Here is a 16,566-nt window from a genome sequence, read left to right on the forward strand (position 1 = left end):
ATCCTATTTTTATTATCATATCTACATCAAGTCATTTTTTTCTGGTCAAGGGTCAACTGTAAATGCCATCAAAAGCTACGGAGAGATAAAATATTTCAAAAATTTACGCACGCGCGCGTTTTCACACTCGTTCTCGCGCTTAACGCCGTTACACAACTTAGAATCAACGTTTGTTGTTTGGGTTTTTAAAATATTTTAATGCATTAGTTATGAAATTTTGAGCACTCTGATACCTTGATCAATATTCTGCTACCCTTAATAAAGGAATTAGCTTCCACCAAAGCTTACAGCACACGCGCGCGCGCTATAGGCAAAATAATTATGTCAAAAAACATACCTGTACAAAATCCATCATAGCTGTTCAATAGTTCTTCGATTTCGTTTTCTTATTCGGATACAGTATGAACCGTAGATATGATTTCATCTCTCACCTGACCCTCACTTTTCTCATGACGTCATCAAAATTGCGTCTGAACTCAAAATAGCCGGGGGGTTGTGTTCAGACGTCTTCTTAAGTATGCTGACTATAATATAGGTCGATTTTCGCCAAATTTTCGATAAATTTGTTAACTGCGGTCATACGTTTTTTTTATTTGTTTCTATATCGTCTTAAAAAATGTAATTCATAGAGGCATATAATTATCATTATTATTTAAAAAGTAGGCTACGTACTTTTCTAGTTTTAAGTTTCCCTCTCTGGATCCATTTGTAGCTATGCTGTAGGAAATATCAACTCGCTGCCGACTGCCGTTCTGCTTTATTACTTCGGCTGTTGCTTCCATCAGTGCGTGCTCCTAGCATTTTTTTTTTGGAGAGAAAAATAAAAATAGGAAAGAAACTCTCTGAACCACTTTGCTTTACACGACAATACCCTGTTAAACATAGTTTTCAGGAATGCTATAATATTTCCTTTTATTTGAATGTATGATAAAAAAAAACATTGTTTATGCCTTGCCTTACTCAAGGGCAAAATCTACCTTGGCAGGGCATCGAACCCAAGACTTCCATGTGTCTAATCAGGCGCCAAATGGTCTTTTCACACGGAAACCTTGAATCATCATTGTGATAATGACTGCAATTCCTCTTTAGAAATAGCGGAACTTTCACACGCTTACTATAAAACTGTGATTTGAATTTTAATTCCCGAGCAAAGACGGTATGCGTCGCAAATACAAACTACAATAAATGCATTACAATTGTACTATCTACGGAATTGCTTGAAAGGTCAAGTATAATTAAGCTCCGCCCCAAAAAGATGTTTTAGAGATCAAGACGTTCACACCCAAAATTCGTACTGTGAATTAATTGAAACTTAACTGGCATTTACTTCCGGATTAAAATTTGAATTCGTGATTGTGACTAGCGTTCGTGGTTCAAGATTGGTTTCACACGTGCTAAAAATCTGTCATAAACTGCCTTATTTTTGCCTGGAATCATCATCCAAATTACGATTTCTTTAAAGGGGAATCCAGCCTTGGCCATAAAATGTTGTGTTGGGAAGGAGAAAAATAAATTAAAAAGAATGGTGAAAGTTTGAAAGAAATTGGACAAGCAATAAGAAAGTTATAGCTGCTTTAAAATTGAGATCACTAATACTATGTAGATTTCAAATTGGCAACTGGGTAAGTATATTATGACAAGGGGCAAGGACAACTTTCTCATAGGCCATGTACTTTATTATCAGGGATTTGTGGTTTTCTCCTAAGTACCCATTCCCCTGGGGCAGTAATCTAAATGTAACCCATGTAGTATATTGTTTTATGTCCTCATGAAAGAAAAATATAATTTGAAATAAAACTTTTGGGAAAAATGACATTTTAGCCATAATATGTATTGGAGTACATGGAAGAGTAGTCCTTGCCTTACATCACTATGACATCCCATATGCGGCCAATTTGAAATCTCCATGGGTATAGTGATTACCAATATTTACAACTTTTAAAAATTCATATCTTTCTTTTTGGTTGTCCAATATTGTTCAAACTTTCACCTATCAACTTGTCTGATTTTTCTTTTCCTTATAAAAACAAGTTTTTATTTGGGTTGGATTCCCCTTTAACGGGTGAAAGTTAAATATGACTACTCGGACATGGCACCTTGTGCTATCCATTTCCAACCAACAGAGAGCAAGACCCCTGAAAGACTACTGTATAGACATGATAGAGACCATTAATCTTGCTTGAGATTTCAAAGGTCTTTCAACGAACTTTTAAAGACCTCAGAGGTCTTTTAGGATTCCTGTGGCCCGTTGGAGAAAAAATTGCAATCAATCGCAACTCTAAAAATCATGCGTAACTTGATTTTCAACCAATCAACAGCGCGCATTTGGGACTTGCGATTGATTTTTTGACTTGCGTTTAAACGCAACTCTTTCTGCAACAGGCCCAGATGGATCTTTCCGTGGTCTTCGTGGTCTGCATGATCTCCAAAACTTTGAAACGGTAAAAAGCAGTCTTTCAGCGGTCGTACAGGAAAATGGTCTTTTGATGGCCTATAGCATTCTTTCAGTGGTCTTTCGGTGAACTTTCAAAGTTCTTTTTTCAGTCTTTCAGTGATCTTTCCGCAGTCTCTCAAGACTCAAGAGAAATCATTAAACGATCATTGAAAGATCATTGAAAGACAAGACAAAGTCCAAGGAAAGAATTCTTAAAGATCACTTGTTGCATTAAAGATCTCTGAAGGACCATTGGAAGATTACTATTAATTTGGGTTCTTTTAGTGGTCTTTCTGAGCCATTCCACAGAGATGACAAATTTCAGTGATCTTGGAGACTGCAGTAAGACCTTGCCAATTTTTTGTCTTTCAAAAGTCCTTCAAAGGTCTCCCCTTTGTGAAATGGGGCCTGGCGATCGTGGGGGAGGGGGGGGAGGTTTAAAGAGACATTTTTAAGTTGAAAAACAAATCATGTTTTACTCCTATTGTTCATGCGTCAAGTTGCACATTGTTTTAAATATTGATTTAGTCAAATGTAAACTAGACATAATCATAGGCTCATATTATTATTTTTGTACGCTTACATTTAGTTGTATTATGCGCATAAGCTCATTGTTCATGCTTACATTATTATTATTAATCATATTTTTTGAGGGAGGGTAGTAATTTCTAACTTTGAAGGTGGTTGATACGAATATTCCTTTTCATGATTTTCATATCCCATAGACTTTTTTTACAGAAAATACAAAAAATAGCAATTATCGGCATGACATTGTCTCCTAAAACGTCACGTGGCGTCGCAAAGGTAAATGCGTATGTCGCGAATTTGGTCTTTAAAGTTGCGTGAGAGTTAACAAAAACGTTCTAAAATCTATCTTTTTGAGTTTCGGAAATATCGCGCGAAGCGTCGAGGGGGGGGGATCATCGTACAAGTCCTAGTAGGGTTAGGATGCGAAGCGATGCCAAGGTTCAGCGTTTGCCACCTTTACTCATTCGTTCGCGTATTGTGATACACTGTTACATGCAAATCACTTGTGAACGAGTTCATATGGGTGAAATTATGTATAAATAAATATATTATATAAATATGTATATATATATATATATACATATATATATATATATATATGTACACACACACAAACACACACACACACACATATATATATATATATATATATATATATATATATGTGTGTGTGTGTGTGTGTTTGTGTGTGTGTACATATATATATATTTATATATATATATATATATCTATAGAAATGGATGAAGAGAAAAATGGTAGGCGTAGCTTAAATCAAGGTTCCCCATAGCTATCTACCCTTTGGAAAAATTGTTGATGCCGAAAAAATGTCTCTGCGAACCCGGGCCCCCAGCTTTGAACGCCGGTGCCTTGACCACAGAGACGGGTTAATGGTTAGGGCGACCCGATTCAATTGACCGTCAGATAGACAGATTTTCGACACTTTACCAATTTTAATTTTCTTTGTCGGGTGAAGGTGGGTTTTGAACAATGACAAGCCGCCATGCCTCAGCTGGATCAAAGCTATTGCTTTGATACAGTACACGTATGAGAGAAAGTATACAATGTGTAAAATTATACATGTACAACAGCTTTGGCAACTCTTTTATTTAACTATTGTAAAGAAATGGATGAAGAGAACAATGGTAGGCGTAGCTTAAATCAAGGTTCCCCAGAGCTATATCGTATAGCCTTTGGAAAAATTGGTGCATAATATGTTTCAAAATAGAAGAAGCGCATTTAACACAAACACCAACCAGTGCATTGGGACCGCTTTTTGAGTGAAGTCACAAATATACAAGACGTCATAACGTATAACGTCATTTCAGGTGTTATGACGTCACAGCAATAAAACAACCTGTTTCACCAAATGTTATTAGTGAACTACTGACAAAAATTGTGATTTTGGATTAGAATTATACTAGAAAAATGCATAATTTCGTAATCTAAATCATGAAATAGATCAGTACGAAAATGAAGAAACTTGTTATTCGTCTTAATGAAAATTTAATGGTCAGTTAAAACATAGAGCCGATTGAGATTAAAAAAATAATTTCACCCATTGTGTATGCTATGTAGTCAGCACGTGTTTCTCGGCACCCTGCGCGCCCGCGCGCGCGTGAGGAGAACAGTTTTCATCAGATCGGCCGCGATAAATCCTTCCATCGTCACGAAAAATGTAAGTTTCTTTATTATTAAATGTGATACCGTTTGTAATATCATGTACTTGCATGATGAAATTAAATAAATTCCAATGTCAATTGATTCACTTAGTTACTGTTCAGTGGTGGTTTTTAGTGAGATATCCTTTTGTGTGTCAAACTTTGCACGTTTAGCGAATAGCCAAGGCCCGTAGACATTTAGGCAGACGCAAGCTCCCGTGTCCGAAATTATTTTTTCCCATCGCACTTCTGGAAGCCAATGTGAATATTCATGATTTGTGTCTTCGGAATACGAGTACGCATGCGCGTGGATTATATCTTTACAAAATTTGCCAGTGGTCGTTAGCGTACTTTGCCACGAATGAATCAGCACCCTCTAATTGCCGGTACACTTGCACGTTTACATAGGCCTTATTTCCTTAGATCTACATCTAGATCCAATTCTTAAACGCGTATCAAACTGTTCTTAATGACAATACAAAATGCTAGGCTAGGGCTAGCCTAAAATATGGCTAACTTAGGCTAGCGAATTAACTTTATCTCAAATCTTGACATGCCTAATGCCTATAATGCCAAATTGTGCCATGATTAACTTCGAACTGTTTAATTCCGTTTAGTATAGATTAAACCAGTTTACTCAGTAGCCTTGGTTTAAATAGATCTAGTTCGTATACAGAACTAGTCATAGATCTTGATAGATTCATCTTAGATCTAATCTAGTCTCTCTGCCTTGATAGACTCTGGTCTGCGCTGTATCAGCATGGAACGTATTCTGACGCAGCGTCAGGCACAACGTCAGTGAGTAGAACATGGACGTAATGCTCTGCATACTGTTGCAAATTGCAGAGTTAACTCTCGATGTTGATCCCCGTCGAGATCAACAAAATATAATTGCTCGATCTGCATTTTCTTTACCAATCATTAAGTTTCTAATCTCGAAATCGGCAATTGTCTTACTAGTTCTTTATACGGATTAGACCTATTAAACCAAGGCGACCAAGCTCATTGATCGTAAGTAAACGTAAAGTTCGGAATTAACATATTTTTAGTTTACCATTTTTGCTGCTCTTAATGGTATTTGATAAGTGATTGAGAATCGGATTTAGGTGTTGATCATGTATTCATAGCAACACGAACGACCACAAAGTCCATGAACCGAGCGCACCATGCGCATGCGTCCCGTGGCGCTCGTGATTTTAGGCCCACCCTTCTTCTGGTAAAGGTTACATTTTCTTAAATACAAACTTTCAGCATGAAGGCAGGCTTTGATTGTTTTTAGCGCAATTAAGTTTGTGAATAGGGAAGATAAAGCTCCACACAAAGGATCTGCAGGCAGTGCATCTCTGAAAGCTCCAGCAGCCCATAGGCAGGAATAAAAGTGGTAAACGGAAATTATGCAGACTGGAGGCAATGGAACAAAAAAAATTATTTCCAACATGAATCAGGTGGGTGTACCTCAAAATAAGGTGTAATAATAGAAATTATAGGAGCCATGACGCACCAGTGTAGATACCTTGCTTTTGGCAACTTTCTCTTTTGATAGTCATCTTCATTTCAAATAAGTGCCTTAAACTCTTCGAAAGACACAACTTAGAGATGCATCAACCATGATTGAAGGCCCCGCTTGATTAAAGTATTCTGCTCCAATGTGATTTACACTGTGGGTAATGCTGCTGTTGTAATCGTTAAAATCTGTCCCTAACTTTGAGAGTTTGTCCAATGTATAGACTATTGGGGCGTTGCAATGGGCGTTAAGAACACTTTGCATTTTTTTTCTAAACTTGCTTTTACATTTTGTTTGTTTGCTTTAAACATGATCACTTAATGTATGTCATTCAAGAGCATTGCATGTTCTTATAAAAAAAACGTACCTTATGATAAATTCTTTTATTCACGACAAGACCTCGATCTAGCATCGCATCCAAGTTTCTGTGATCGATCATTAACAGTCCGCCGGGTTTCAGAATTTTTTTAAAGTTGACCAGACACTTGCGAAGGAGTACGAGCTCTGGAGTCGAATCGACAAGATGCAGAATGGAACTTCCCAAACAAAGCACCGCATCGAAGGGTTCTGTATCCGTCAGGTCTTCGGTAAGTGTCAACCAATTAGCTCGTTTGATATCTGTTGTCAAGTAGAACGAGTTCAAGTTGAACTTAGATTGATTTTTTTTAAAACGTGATAAGTGTGTATATATATATGCAAAGGTGTTCAAGGATTTAAAAAAAGTAGCTTGTGAATGGGGGCCCGACATCAAATGAGATGTCAGCAATTAGATAACTACATAATAAGTACAATAAATGTTAAATACAATTATGTAAAAAAAAAAGATAAGCAAAACAAATATGCAACACCCACACAAACATCACTAGGCTGGCCAGCCTTGGAAGAATAAATCTTGATATAGATTTAACTCGAGTATTAAAGAGGTATCTTAAAGTTTGTACACTAATAACAGGCATTGTATGGTGCCATCTATCCAGAAATAATCAATTCCGATGCGCATTCTTGTTACCCCGGCTTTAGCTTGAGCTGCCTTTGCAGTGCGAGTGCATTCAATGAATTAATCATGTTGGATACCCATTCACCTCACCTCATCGAGTGCAGAGCAGTGTGGTTAAATTTCTTTCGGAAGGGAACACCCATGGCTTGGATTCGAACCTTACACCCTCTGTTTGAAAGCTGAGAATCAGAACCACTAGACCACGACGCGACCATAGATAAAGAGTTGTACAGTTCCTAAGCTAATGTCAACACGTAACGGGTTCCATAAAGCACAGCAAGAATGTTATACCTGCCCTCAGAGCAGATACTTAACAACTAATCCTTAAAGGAGAATGAAACCATTGGAACAAGATAGCTTGTGTGAAAACAGAAAAATCAAAGAAACAGATCAACAAAAGTTTGAGAAAAATCGGACAAATAATGAGAAAGTTATGAGCATTTGAATATTACAATCACTAATGCTATGGAGATCCTCCCATTGGCAATGCGACAAGGATGTGTGATGTCACTGATGAACAACTTTCCCTTTGGTGGACTATAAAATACCCTCAAAATGTCTCTTTTTGCTTTTTCTTATGATGATACAAACTCTTTATCCATGATGTATTCTTAAAAAATATGTATTACATGCCCTCATGTAGACAGAACACATGATCTATGGATAGATGTGATAAAAGAGGCAATTCAACTGAAATATATACTAAAGTAATAGGGAAAGTTGTTAACAAGTGACATCACACATTTTTGTCGCATTGCCAATTTGCTATATCCATAGCAATAGTGATCGCAATATTCAAATGCTCATAACTTTCTCATTATTTGTCCGATTTTTCTCAAAACTTTCTTTATTCTTATTCTTTGATTTTTCTGTTTCTACACAAGCCTATTTGTTCCAAAGGTTTCATTCCCCTTTAAAGAGGGGCCGGATGTGGCGCATTGGACAAAATCCTTTTAAAATAAATAGCGAGTCCCGAAGCCCCCACCTGTACGCCAATGCTCCTTAGAGCTTGAACTTTCTTAATAATAGAACAGGAATATACGATACCCCAGTCATCGAGTCTCAGCCTTTCCTTCTCCCTTCTTGCATAGCGAAGCATTGCTTCTGAATCGTCACAGCTAACCACCTCCATTCCTTGTTTAAGAAGGTATACCGAGTCTACACTGCATTGCAAAGAAAAAATAAAGAGTTATACGGAATTACTTTATGGGAATATTAAGTTTATTCATCTTAACTGTTATCTAAGAACTTTGAACACAAAATCGATGATTAATCGGAAGCATATGTGATTGTCCAGTCACACTAGTCTTCTCTAACGATGACAGTACGGCGAGTCGAAAAGAGTTTCTACAGACAGACAAGGGGATGACTGGACAGTACATAGAGAGCGTCGTTCGGGAAGAGCGCCCCACAGCGTTTAGTAAAGCCCCTTTCACAATTGACGTATGACCTGTTTACGACCACCTGCAACAGTTTTTCTTGTTGTTGCACGATCGATTCCTTGGTGTCTTGCGAGCACTCGCAGTCGTTGTAGACGGTCGCACGAACTCGAGGTGGTCGTGACTGGTCACATCTGAATTTCGAACATGTTCAAAATCCAAACGCGATCAAATACGATCAATTTATTCGCACCAGGCCGTACCCGGGGTCGTACCATCGGTCGAGCGATCATCGTGCGAGTATTGTTCAACGTCGTACGACTTGGTGCGAGAGGTGGCACAACTAAGTAGTCGCATTTACTTGACTGGAGGTCGTACAACACGTGAACATGTGCAAGCGACCTACATGTACAGAGACCTGTCTAGCGACTGGGTGCGACTATTGCAAAACCAATCGCAACGGCTTACAACATTGCACTACCGTTTCATTCGCATGTATGCGACCGTTCCACTCGCAATCCATCGTGCAACACTCGCATGTGATCGCACGAGCACAATAAGAGCATATGCGACTTACTCGTGCAACGGGGTTAACTGGGTTTTTTGTTGTACGACAGCTGTTGCAACTGTGAAAGCATCTGTGCGATCTTATGAGATGACTAGCGATTGTTGCCTGTTGCAGCCTGTCGCACGACCAAAAGGTCGCAAATGGTCGTACGTCAATTGTTAAAGGGGCTTTAGTAAACCTTCGGCAGCCTTCGCGTAACACCATTTTTGGATGAGGGGTGGAGGAATGGCCAATGTTTTGTTTCTTCATTTTTTTTTCAATTAAAGAGCTCAGTGCAAAAGGGGCTAGATAAATTTTTAATCAAATTTGATATTTTTGTCTCAATGCATAGATTTTTAGTACCTCTTTAAGATGCTTCCAAAGGAAAGTATAAAATTTCCGTTTAAAATGACAAAGAAAATCACTTTTTCTTTCAAAAGGGGTTAGATCCATGTCAGTTAAATTTGTTTGCAAAAGAGGCTAGATCCACAAAGGTAATTTTTGTGGCGAAATTTTTTTTTTAGTGTGAAGATGGGCAGATTTCTTTTATATCCAATGTTATGTTTACATGCTAGGGTGTCTTTACAATTTGGTTTCGCATAAGAATATTACAATATTAAAAAATACATATATATTTTCTTGGAATGATTTATAAGTGAATGACGTGGGTCTGATCCCTTTTGCAACCTATTGCAAGTCTTCCAAAAAATGTTCATTTGAGATAGGGGTTGGATCATTTTTTTGTCTCAATGTATAGATTTTTAGTCGCTCTGGTGATTCCGAAGTGAAATTTAAATTCCTATTAAAATATTCAATAAAATGGCAAAGAGACATCAGCGTTTTATTAAAAAAGTGGTTGGATCTATTTTCGATTGCATGGTTGCAAAAAGGGGCTAAATCCTCAATGGTAATCTTTTTAGAAAAGAAATATGAAGACATGCCGAATTCTTTTATACCTAAACTTATGTTCACATCATAGGGTAGTAAAGCATAAGGATAATTGCAACATGGGAAAATATTTTTTTTTAAATGTAATTTTCTCTGAACGGTCTAAGATGGATCTAACCTCTTTTCCAAAGAAGCTCTTCAATTAGACATTAACATATCCACGTAACTTCTCTGTGAAACACCAACTAACATGATTAATTAGCGAGTTTTCGATTTGCACGTCGACTAGTGGACTGCGACGAAAGTGCATCATAATACATGTAGTCTGCTTTGTGTGAGTAAATCACCACGTGACTTCAATCAATGGGCAATGACTTAGTTGATCGTTTTATACATTTCGAACGACCGGGATCTGATCGAAATCGACGGTCATCATCATGAAGTTGACGTGTCAGGAATGGCTTGCACATGCTCAGTGTCTTCCAATCATGTGCTCGACTGACTTTGTATGCCATCAACACAAAGTAGACTATCATGACGTACTTTCGTCGCAGTTCACAAGTGGCGTGCAAATCGAAAAATACCTATTATATCTGTTTCGAATACTTGAAAGTTATATGAGAACACTCACCCCGTTCCACATGCTACGTCAAGTATACGTCGACAATTATTGCTGCGCAGGATACTGAGTAACCATGTCTTGTACTCATCCGATCTCTCAGACAAAGGTCCAATCCTGTCGACGAAATCACTATCGCCAAAGGGGTTAGACAAATTTTCCTAAGAGAGAAAAAGAAAGAATGCATCTTGACCAAAGAGTTAAATACCCTCAAGCACTAGAGGGCTCACTTAAAAAATTCACGTTCCGCTGAAAAAAAAAGTACCGACGCCATTTTACATCACGGCAACGTACGCGATTAAGTCTAGGGTACAGGGCCCTGATATTTTTTTCCCATTTTCTCATTTTTCTTTTTCTGGGACTGCTGAATTTGAAAATGAAAAAGTAGGGTTTCAAAACAATGTAAATATTAAATTGCTCCCGAGAAACTCGAAAAGAAAAACAAGAGAAAAAAGGTTTTTAATTAAAAATGAAATTCATTTTGGATGCATTTTGCTATTTTTACACATCCTTCATAACACGTAGTTGTGCTGCCTATGGAAAATAATACACGCAGCGACCCCAAGGAAATAGTTGGGGGTGATCCACCCAGGACCCCCCCCCCCCTCCATCGCTTCCTAGTGTAATGCTAGGTTAATAACCATGATCCAGTTCATGTTTACAAAAAGTGTTTAGAATATGAAGTTTTCAGCTCACGCTCCGCCCTAGCATATGTATATACATGTATATATTTTTAAGCTATAATACTATCATTCAGTTCAAATGAAACTACACTGCAAAAACCACGGTGCTAGTTTAACACCAGTCCGGAATTATGTCCATACCAGAGAAGTATTGAAACAACACCAGTTTAAAATCAAACCGTTGTTTTTATACTAATTGGTGCTGTATAAACATCTATCTGGTGTTAGACCAAAACGAAGCTTGTGTTGTTTAACACTTCTCTGGTGTGGACATATAAAGATTCCAGGCTGGTGTTAATTCAACACCAGAGTTTTCGCAGTGTAAAATTTGTTCTTCCTTTCCTTTTCCCCCTACTCTCTCTTCTTACCTTTCTCACCCTCCTCCATTTCCGCGTTTCCTTCTCTCTCCCTCTCATTTGTTTTTCTCGCATTCCCCTCCTTTGCATTCCCCTCCCCCATTTCCTCGCTCCCTTTCCTTTCTCTCCTTTCTAATTCCCCTCTTTATCGTTTTCTCTCCATCTACCATTTTCCTTTTTTATTCCTCTCTCTCTCAACCTTCTCCTTCTTTCCCCCTCTTCTTTTTAAAACATGCTGATAGATATGTTATTTAAGACATTACGAGGAAGCATGTTCCGATCTTTTGAGATTCTTACCCCCAAGAGTTCTGATAGATCTGTTTCTGCGAAGGGCGTGATTACCTTGTCATGGTCGTTCCTACCAATCCTGATGGCTTGTTTAATTATTATATTGACATGAACTAAATTACAGGTGATCTTATAGAACTTTACAAGTCTGTGATGCTTTCGTCTAGCTTGCATATTTGGCATATTCAATTTTTGTAGAAGCGCATTATAACTTGTTTGCCAATTTCGGCACAATATTCTAACTTATGTTTTCTGTATACCCTCGAGTAATTTCATATTGTTTGCCCGATACGGGTCCCCTGCATGATATGGTCGAATGAGTGAACTAGTACAGGGTCTATAACATGTATAATACTGGTGTTCAGTGGTGTAACCATGGGGGGCACGTCCCCCCCCCCCCCATCGGCTGGCAAAAAAAACGGGGAAAGGGAGAGAAAGGGAGAGAAAGGGAGAGAGAAAGGGAGAGAAACGTAGTGGGAAAGAAGAAATTATTAATTTTATGTAATTATGTTTTATTACTGTATATTACATAAATAAACTTTTTTGTCCTAACGTTATGAAACATAATTTGTTCAGGGCCTATGTCTTCATTGTTCATGGTGCTCGCATTTTCTGTTAAACTAGATATATTACATCAAATTTTTTTTTCCGGAATACTGTAGTTTTCAAGTATATTTGAGAGACGTGACGTTGTCAAATCAAGTCAATATAACCAAATGTGTTTCCTTGCACTTCGAGCAGTTATTGTTTTATGTAGTGACATTATGCTTCTTTTTCATGACTACTTACATTAAAGTGATCGCCCCATTTTAAGGTCTTAGTATATCATATTTCCTGTCCGTGCTCACGTTCGCATTAAAAGATTGGTGAGATATGTCTGCTCTTCATGAATTCCTAAAATCAGCCCTTAAATGTCCCTTTTTCTGATCTGAATATCAAAAAAATTCAGCTCACACTTCGCTCTCTCATCATTTGGTTAGTGAAATACGTATGGTCTTAGTGAATTCCTGCAAACAAGCCTTAGAATGCCCCTCTTCAGGTCTGATTTTCCTAAATTTCAGCTCGCGCTTCGCGTTTCCAATATTTGATTAGTGAGATGCGTAATTACAATTGACTACAATTGCTTCCTGTGTTTAGATTCTAACAAAATCAGCAAGCACTTGGCACTCGCATTTGATGAATATGGTGAGATATGTATGCTCTTAATTGATTCCTAAAATAAAGTCCTTAAAATGTCCCCGTTTGGGGTCGAATTATACAAAAATTTCAGCTTGTGCTCGATCACGCTCGTATTGTTTGTTTTATAGCGAGACAGGTATGAAACATGATAACAAAAAAATGCTTATAATGTCCCTTTCTAGATCTGGATGTCAAAAATTAAATATCCATTTAATGGCACACTGTAAAAACTGCGATGTTAAAACTGACACCAATTGGTGTTAACAGAGGACCACACCCTGAGGTGTTAAAATTAAACCCTAGAGATTGAACATAACACCAACGAATGTAAATGTAACAACAAAAGGTGTTATAACACCTATAGGTGTAAAACTATCACCACCAATTTAACACTGGTTTAAAATAACTGGTGTGGTCCTCTATGTACACCGGTCAACACCACAGTTTTCGCTGTGCACTGTCCTTAAAATGTCTCTTTTAGGTCAGTATGCCTCGCAACTGAGCGCGCAACTGAGCTTCGCAACCCAAATTTTTTGATGGTGCCCCCAATGCCGTGACCCACGGTACGCCACTGCTGGTCTTTGGAAGTTCGTAAAGTTCCTATTCGCAATAGGTATGAGTCTTCACAATGATCATTCCTATTCATTGTGCCATTGATCAATCAAAATTATTTGCGCTCGCATTTATAAATGTAGGGAGATCTCCAATTTCCCATCCTTTTTATGATTTACTTAACTTTAATGGAGTGTCCCATTTGTAGGTCTAAATCTCAACATTTTCCGCTCTCGCTTTGCGCTCGCATCAATTATTTAGTTTTATAAAACCTACCTGTCCTGTTCACGATTACAAAAAGTGCTTGAAATTTCCATTCTTTTGGTAAAAATGTTTTTTAAATACCCAGCTCGCGCTTTGCGCTCGCAGTATTTGATTATTGAATTTTAGCATCTTCATGTCTACGTCCAAGCAGTCCTTAGGCCACTTTTCGATCAGATCAAAACGTATATTAAAAATTTCTGCTTGCGCTTCGTGCTCGCAGCAATTATCTGTAGTTGCATACGCACATTCTGTTCAGGATCACATATACATTGCCCAGAATTTTGGAGCGGCTGATCGGGGAAAATATGACCGAGAACATATTTCCGCCCCGCTCGCATCAACTATTTAGTTTTATAAAACCTACCTGTCCCCCCCCCCCCACCTAAAATAGTATTGTCTAGCTTCTTTATTTGGCTCATTCATTTTTTAGAGCACATTATTGCTGTTATTTTTTTCAATCTCGGCATATGATTCGGGTCTCATGCATCATGCATGGTCGAATGAGTGACTCGTAACACTGGTCTTTGGAGATTCACAAAGTTCCTTTTCACAATTGAATAGGTATATGCTGCTTCGCATGGATCTTTTCAATTCAAAGTGACATTGATCAAAATGTCTAAATACATTTCAGATTTGGTTATAGTTAAATCGTTTCCATCCATTCAGTATGCACAGTCTACCTTTTGAACTTTCGGGACATTTTCAATAATTCCGTTTTGACAAATCAAGAAACCATTTATTTTACGTTTATCGAGATCATAGTAGAATTACACAATCTTTGTCGATTTTACCAGTCTGTATATAAATATACAATTATCAGTATAGTGTTTCATTTCAGAAACAATGGCATTGGATATGTTACTTATTAAACACAGAACAAAACTCTGAGGCACACCTGATTTTACCTCAATCAATTTTGAAAATTATCCATTTGAATCCACACCTTGTGTTCGTATAGTTAAAAAAAAAACATCAATTTCACGTGTATTTTTAAACCTCTTTGTACACAAGTGAATGGGGCAAAGTTTATTAGGAGAAAGGCATCACGGACTTAGAAAAAACAAATTATGAGGGTATCTTTTGTACTTGAATGAATATTACGAAAAAAAACTAATTACTTTTTTCCCAAATCATACCCAGCTGATAGTGCAGAGAACTTCTGAAGTAAGTTTCAGTGAAAAAATATTTTTACCACAAGAATGGAAATTTCTCACCATGTTGACATATAACGTTTTATAAGTGGACTGACTTGGCAGGATAACGTATCTCGCCATGCGGACATAATAAGCTTATTTAGTCGACATGGCAAGATAAAGTATCTCGCTATGTCGTCAAGTCGATGGCATTTCAGAAGCTTCGTATGGCGTCTAGAGGGCATATTTCCGGGGGGGGGGGGGTAACAGTCCCCGATGATAAAAATATGGAGATAATATTTTCCTTGAAGTAGATGTCAGGGGGCAATTGTCCTGTGGGTCATCGTTATACAACCACATGGACTCGTATCAATGACCTTTTGACCTCTTGATGACATGGATTTCACTATATTGTCCTGATCATAATTTTACACACACCGCGGACTATCGGACCCCCGGTCTATCGGGCTGTAACCAATATTGCAGTTTGAATAGTATGCCAATACCACTGGCAACAAGTGTGCTAATATAACAAATGTGGCTATTCCAAAGTTAAATTAGAGTCAATGCACCTAAGAATTTCGTTTCTTGTTTTTCAGCAAGATGGATATCATTAACGTTAATGGAGCCAAGAAATATTTGCTCAGAATTGATGTGTTGAAAGTACATGAAATTTGTACATGAATGTCAACGGTTTCTAGACTTATGATTCTTGATGATACAAGTGTCGATTAATTCTACTTTTTTTCAATCGCTCAGATAAATAATCATGTGGTCCATTATCATTCATTGATAAGCATGTAACTGTAGTAATAACAAACATTTAAAAAATACTGTTTGGGCCAGTGGCGGCTATTTTAGATATCAAAATACAGCAATGTTCCCACATATGACATTATAAATGATATATCTCGTTAATAATGATGATTTGCATATATTACTTCATATATCGCGAGTTTTTGCAGCGCTCATTTTTGTGAAAATTAGTTTTCCCTATATATACTGTATACTGTACATGATAGTGTATACAATGGCCTATGGCGGCCATTTTGAATATCAGAAAAATAAATATTTTGTTAAAAATTATTTTTTAAGATTGTATTTCACTCCTGCCACACAATTTCATGCATTTCACAGTCAATGTGCGGACAATTTTATGATTTTCATGGGTAATTTGCATATCAAATATTGGATTTTGCCAATTTGCGGAAAATGCTCAAGGTTAAAAGAGTGGCATCATCCAGATTCGTAATCAGCATCCTCGAATTGACAAGAAACCTTAAAAAATATTGTATATATAAAAAACAAGGTTTGGTCAGTTTTCTATGGGGCCTATCCTGGACTACTAAGGTAAATATGTTACTTAGTAAACCGTTGCTATATTTGGGAAACTCACGTTGGCACCCCTGTTATAAATGTTTAGGATAACTTACTCTACCATTGTGCCAATTTTCATGCTTGTACCATTTTCTGAACTTTTTTTTCACCAATCACCTAGACTATAAGTAGTATAAGTAATATAATTATAGTACCATAGTTCGAATGTGTGGCAAACCC

At 37.5% G+C, this 16,566-nt stretch overlaps 1 protein-coding gene across 2 annotated transcripts in view; it reads right to left on the reverse strand.

Moving 5' to 3' along the window:
- LOC121417155 (glycine N-methyltransferase-like) overlaps positions 1–16,566 on the reverse strand; it is a 32,161-nt gene that overhangs the window by 3,762 nt on the left and 11,833 nt on the right. For both annotated transcript variants that reach the window (XM_041610745.1, XM_041610746.1), the window contains 4 exons: positions 10,567–10,715; positions 8,169–8,284; positions 6,492–6,742; positions 673–794 (listed from right to left, as the gene is read on the reverse strand). In XM_041610745.1, the coding sequence (XP_041466679.1) occupies positions 673–794; positions 6,492–6,742; positions 8,169–8,284; positions 10,567–10,715 (638 nt within the window). The remainder of the gene's footprint in view (positions 1–672; positions 795–6,491; positions 6,743–8,168; positions 8,285–10,566; positions 10,716–16,566) is intronic.

The sequence above is a fragment of the Lytechinus variegatus genome, chromosome 6, assembly GCF_018143015.1.
Source record: "Lytechinus variegatus isolate NC3 chromosome 6, Lvar_3.0, whole genome shotgun sequence".
In the NCBI taxonomy this organism is placed as follows: Eukaryota; Metazoa; Echinodermata; class Echinoidea; order Temnopleuroida; family Toxopneustidae; genus Lytechinus; species Lytechinus variegatus.